Source organism: Lissotriton helveticus, chromosome 6 (assembly GCF_964261635.1).
Source record: "Lissotriton helveticus chromosome 6, aLisHel1.1, whole genome shotgun sequence".
NCBI lineage: Eukaryota > Metazoa > Chordata > Amphibia > Caudata > Salamandridae > Lissotriton > Lissotriton helveticus.
The window spans coordinates 1,375,819,105-1,375,825,534 of NC_136067.1; the positions used below are offsets into that span (position 1 = coordinate 1,375,819,105).

At 44.6% G+C, this 6,430-nt stretch overlaps 1 protein-coding gene across 4 annotated transcripts in view; it reads left to right on the forward strand.

Moving 5' to 3' along the window:
* The window catches only part of FYN (FYN proto-oncogene, Src family tyrosine kinase), a 541,378-nt gene extending 535,354 nt beyond the window's left edge, over nt 1-6,024 (forward strand). For all 4 annotated transcript variants that reach the window (XM_078649135.1, XM_078649136.1, XM_078649133.1 and 1 more), the window contains one exon: nt 4,404-6,024. In XM_078649135.1, coding sequence (XP_078505261.1) covers nt 4,404-4,612 — 209 coding nt within the window. In that variant the 3' untranslated portion in view covers nt 4,613-6,024. The remainder of the gene's footprint in view (nt 1-4,403) is intronic.
* Nucleotides 6,025-6,430: the final 406 nt, after the last annotated feature.

Genomic DNA, 6,430 nt, shown 5'->3' on the forward strand with positions numbered 1-6,430 from the left:
CCTACGGGTGCTAAGTGCCTACACTTGGAGACCCCCACGGTGATGCTAAACCAGACCCTGTGGACAACTGGTTGGTGAGGCCACGGTGGGGCGTTGCCTTGCATGTGCGGCAGATCACCAGGAGACTGCCCTGCCCTACTGACAACAGAAAGAGCTCCTGTGAGCCGAAGAAAGTAAGTCACGGTATCGAGCTGGAGCGAAAGTCCCCTACGACCAGAACAGGGGCCTGCAGTCTCTGGGGTGAGCATGTCCAAATGGAGGAGATGAGGGGTTAGGCCCAAAGTTGCCTGGAATCTGGTAGACTCCGATCCTCTGACGTTGTGATTGCCTGGTGAGAGCCCACGTCGGAGTGCCGCCACAGGACTGTGAGTCCCAGAGACTGCAGAGACAGTTGTTGAAGGAGCCCCCCTGTTTCTCTGCCTGCTCCCCTCAGTGCCCTCCTCCCACATCCTCACAGATGGTGATCCATTGACGGGGGCTGGGCAACAGGGGCCTCTGCAGTAGGGGCATCCCTGTTTGGCTGCATCTTTGTTACACCATTCCCAGCCCCATCTCTCGGCCAGCACCGGCTTCTCCTTCAAGCTCCACGGTGGTTTTCGAGTGCAGCCCTGCTGAGCAGCGGCGACAATGAGCCCTGGGGCCTGAGATGGAAGTTCAATACCTCACCAGCGAATCAACCAGGGGGCAATACCCAGCACTGCAGGTGCCACAAGTGGGGCTGCGCCAACAGGGGCGCAGGATGTACTGCAGACTGACAAGGCCCCAGTGGGATCCCTGAATGGTCCAGCAGCAGCAGGGTGGCAACCAAGGTCGCTTAGTACACTGCGGGGTGCTAATGTGGTGAGGGAAACCACCAGCAAGTGCAACATTGTGCGTATAGCTCTGGAGGGAGTTACAGATATGCCGCTTCATTATGTTTCATGACAAACCCACAGCTCCCGAGACCCAACAAAAGAGGGACAAATATACTAAGCACCCACACCACCGGAGGAGGAGGGTGCGACGGGAAGGGCTGATGTCCGATCAGAGAGCCTCCATACGGCCTCCTTTCTACAAGCCATTCAGGACCTCAAGGTAACGATGGAGGACAAGATGGAGCGATGAAAGTCGACTTATCACTCATTAGACAAGATCTACGGAATACAGCGGACAGGACCACACAACTGGAAAGCAGAGTGTCCGAAATGGAAGACACCATTATATGTCATGAATCCTGGGGGGTTGCCTTGCAGAGACTGGTCAGTCAGCTGTAGGAAAGGGCAGAGGACGCTGAGGGCAGATCCCAGTGCAGCAACCTGCACGTAGTGGGCATTATGCAGGGTGTGGAGGGAGCCACACCCAAACTGGCTTAGGAGCTGGGTACCGACTTCCGAGGTCTCACCTTGCTTCATCATCGAGAGAGCCCTTCATGCCAAACCCCGGAGGGTTCCCCGCCACAACCCTTCATTGTTCGCATCCTCCACTATGCTGATAGAGGTGCTATTCTCCAAGTGGCATGTCCTCTTGGGACTCCCACCTACCAATCTTCTCAAGTAATGATTTTTCCAGACTATACCATGAATGTCAAGCAACAACGAAGGTCCTTCAAGGAGAAGAAACAGAGGCTGAGGAGCTTAAATGTTCGTTATATGCTCCTCTTCCCTGCCCAATGACAAAACTTTATTTTTGATACCCCAGAGGCAGCATGGGACTGGGCAGAGGAACAACCTAATCTGCGGAACCGAGGTACGCTTCCAGTGGATGGGGATCGGAGGAGGGGGTGCTAGGGAGGGGAGTGATGGATAACCTCCTGGAGGCTTGAGCACTGCCCCATGGCGAAGAAACCAGTGTTGAGGGTGCAAGGTGCAGGGCACATTCGCTGGGTCTAGGTGGCGCTCAAGGGAGATGGTTGGCCTCAGAGTCAGAGGTAGACCTTGCGCAGAACACTGCCGCGCCTGATCTCCTTCTATCCTCTCAGAGACTCCCAGCTTGACTCATTCCAGTAAACGCTACTAGGTGTCCAGCTATCCATCTTGGAACAAAGTGGTGGTGCTAAGGGCTGGCTAGTAATCCATGCCCCAGATTGCCTTTTCTTTAATTGTTGTTTTTGTTATAGTTTATGTGAATGGAGGGTGGGGAGAGGAGTAGGTTTGGCATTAGTGTTTTTTGAGGGGGGGGAATTGTACGGCGGGGAATGCACATACTTTAGTATTGCCCAGTTGGCTACTGTCCCTAGTTGCAACACAACAGCTACTTCTTGTTAGCTAAGTATAGGGGAGTGTTGGGTTGGGTTAGGGGAGGGTTAATTTCCTCTTCTTATTGTCCCAGATATGACCACGTCTATGGCCTAATGACTGACCCTTACTCACCCACCTACACAGGATGGGTGGCTGTTCTTTCATGGAACGTTAACGGTCTCCTGGAGAAGATAAAGAGGGGGGCGATTATGAGGGCAGCACAAAAATATAAACCCGACATACTCCACCTGCGGAAAACACATGTCATGGGGAACATGGTCCTCTTTCTGACACACAAAGGGAAAAACTACTGCGAAGGCATGTTCACCTAGTGATATAAAAAAATGGCATGATGGGCTGAGACGTTATGTGGCAGAGACTGGGACACTGCATGGAGCACCCATGGCAGAATGCCTGCTAAGAACTAAATAAGGCCCACTGGCAGAACACCTTCAAAGGCCTAAATAAAGTCATGAGTCTTTATACAGATTTTCCCTAGTACAATGCTTATGCTGCTGTAAAGAGTCAATTGGATCAACTCATGGAGACAGTCCTCAATACTTGGTTTGTGCTTTGATTCGAGATTTGAAATATCAATGTAATCGCTTTTAGTCAATTAAAATGAATAAAATCCTTGCAACCATACTGTACTCCTACTGAAGGAATATAGCATGTTACAACGCATGCTATTACTTCACGTTCTGTTACAACGCGGTCGTTACAACGACCGCGTTGTTAGAATGCGATACCTTTACATCGCAAGTCATTAGATCGACTTGCTGTAGGGGGCGCCCTGGACTTAGGAATAGTATAATTTACTATTCCAACTCCAGCGTGCGCAAAAGTAGGGAAAGTGTTGGAATAGTAAATTAAACCATTCCTTAGGTTAGAGCGCCCCTACAGCAAATCGATCTAATGACTTGCGATGTAAAGGTATCGCATTCTAACAACGCGGTCGTTGTAACGACCGCGTTGTAAGTGTAACGCGATGTAATGACAGCGTTGTAAATGCTGTTTCCCTATTGAAGCAGTCTCAGAGTTAAAGCAGATGTAGATCTCCCCAAAGATTACGGTGATGACAAATAATCTTACTGACTTCCAAAACACTGTGACTGCTATCTGGATTGTGGGAAGCAATGCAGATATGACGACAAACTAGCAGAAGACATTGGTGCTTGGTGTGATCTGCTGAATGATTCCCTTAATTACCTGCACTCACAACAGTCCCCTAATGCTGACAGTGAAGGGTCACCTGCCCTGTGAATTGCTTAGCTACACCTATGTCAGGTTTATATTGCTGTTACCAACGATTTCCATGCTGTCTACAGAAATATAACGGCTGCTATTGAATATCCTTGTATTCTGTAACCCCAAGACTACTGTCTCTTTGGAGCTTCTGCCCCTTACCAATAAGGTAATGTATTTGATGGGACTTGTTTATTGTAATCCATTTTTGGTTTGTTGATGCAAATGAAAATGACTTATAAAAAAAGAAAACAATAAAAGAATTAAAGTTATGAGATCTGTGGGAACACCATGGATCTGCTTACCTTTACCCAGGGATTTTGGTTAATAAAAACAGCCAAATCTGGGTGAATTATTCAATGGGGGCATTACCAATCCTCCAATGTATTCTCATTTGCAAGGAGACCCTGATGTTGCACTTGTAGTCCCCAGTAACTCTGCCCTCTGGAGTTACCAGTACCCTAGTGACAGTAACCCTGGTGGAGGTGGAGTTATCGGGAGGAACACCAGGCTATTCAGAATGAAGGCCTAAAAATGCTAACTTCAAAATAACATTTCTTAAGCATTAAAGGACCCTTACCAATATCAGTAAAGGAAGATATCTATCTATATCATTATAAACCCACTTATTGGTGAACTGAAAGTTTCATTACACACATTGTTTATTCTATGTGAATTCCTATGTTTAGTAGCTATGCCATCACTGCATGATAAAGCTTGTATCTTGAAGGTTCTCCAACTAGGTAGAACAGCAGACAACCGAGAAAACTGCCTGTTATTCTGTGTCTGTAATTACAATCTGCCAAAAAAGGATGGGAGTGCATTCAAAAGCAAAACACACAACACACCGTATACAGTCTAATTATGTATGAAATATTTGTGGCTCAATAGTTCTTCCAATGGATTGCACTTTCTGACACTGTGTTATTTTCCTTTTTTAAGGTATGAATAACCGAGAGGTCTTGGAGCAAGTGGAACGTGGGTACAGGATGCCCTGTCCCCAGGATTGTCCAATTTCTCTGCATGAGCTCATGATCCACTGCTGGAAGAAAGATCCAGAGGAGAGGCCAACTTTCGAATACCTGCAAGGTTTCCTGGAAGACTACTTCACGGCCACAGAACCCCAATATCAGCCTGGTGACAATCTGTAGAAGCCTGGCCAATCACCTAGAGAGGGCAGACATAAGGTTTATATTGTGGCTTCCATTTAAGTGGCAGGCTTCTCTGAGAAGCCATACCTTCCAACACCAGATTGCACGCAACTCTGAAGTTATCAACTTTCCAACCTTTTTTGTGACCACTCATTCTTATGTCTGAATGTCCTCTCTCAGGAGAGATTCAAATCTCGTGACTTTTCAATTTGGCGATAATGGATAATGCATTGTATTGATGTTATGTAAACTGCAACAACCTCTCTTCAATGTAAATATTAACTCAGTGCCAATAACGGATCTTATCGCTTTTCCCATTTTCATTTTTCTTAACTTAAATCCTGTATGAATTTAATTCACCTCCACCCGGCTCAATGAGAGTGTTGTTATCCAAAAGTGGCCTCCTAATCGGAAAAATAATCAAGAAATCAGTGTGTTCATGTTTTAGAGAAAAAAAATCAGGATAAAGTTTGTGTTTTTATACATATATATGTATATATTATAAATATGCCTGTATATGTAATATATATGGGTGCCTTTTGCAGAGGAAACTCATTGCTCATGTGAAAAGCCAAGCAGCAGAGCACAGAAAACGACCCCTCTGCTGCGTGCCATTGGACTAACTGTGTAGTTCTGAACACCAGTGACCTCTCAATGGCTTACACCAAGCATGTTTTCTTTTTTGCTTTGATGGGTTCGATTTTGCACTTTTTGATTTTCTGTAAGATGTTTGTAAGTCGTCTCTTTCTGGAATCATGTGATGTAGTGAGCCAGAAATGTGTCCACTGCTCTGCAGCTATTGATATAATTCTGTTCACTGGGTATTAAAGTGGACATATCTAATGGAGATTTTAAAAGAAGAAATCCCTCGAGTACCATCGAAAACTGGAAGGTTGAAAATCTGAAGACGTCTTGCCTCGAAATACACGAGTAACGAGTATAAATACTGGTCCATTATGTCTGAAGATGTTAATTTAATGAACATTGTAACCACTTGTTGGTTTTAAACCATTGCATTTTAGTTTCATGCTACTGCTAAACTGATTACCAGGCGCTGCCATGAATTGCATCCTTTTTATATAACATTTACCATTGTACAACCGGTGTTTTAAATGTACTTTACTGCTAATGAAACTACTTCCTACATGTTTCGGAGACTTCTTGAGTGGAGTTACTATGCACTTCTTTACATTTCATTAAGGGGGACACTGAACATAGTTTTACCTTTTTGGGTTGTCTCATGTGTGAGTTAATTGTGGTTAACCAAAAAAAACAGCAATGTCTTTCTACCGGTTTTTTATATTGAGTTTCACATTCAAAGTCTTAATTTCGTTTACGTTACTGTTTCGTTGCAAGTTTACATCTAAAACTGTTTAACTTTCTTAATTTAGTAATTAAAACAGAACATTTTACATTGGACTTAAGTTCTCTTTTTTTTTTTAATGTAGCACTTCAAAAGGAGAGGTAACATAGGATGTCAGATGCCAACATTGATGAATGGTAATTTCACCCACCTGTTATCGATGTTCAGTTATGACTGTAGATACGATTTACAATAGCCACCATTTTTCAACTTTAGTCTGGAGATGGGGCACGATTGAGCGGCAGCTAAGACCGACACCGCTCACAGAGAAAACTACTGGTTTTTGTTCACGTTTTCAGATTTATAAAGAACAGAAACAGGAGCTTAAACATATTTTTTATAAATCCTATATATTCTTTTTTAGCATGGCAATGCTGCTTCAGTTACTCATAGTTTAGAAACAGCTGAGACATCTCTAAAACACCTTTGCTGCTATTTCTTTATTTATTCGCACT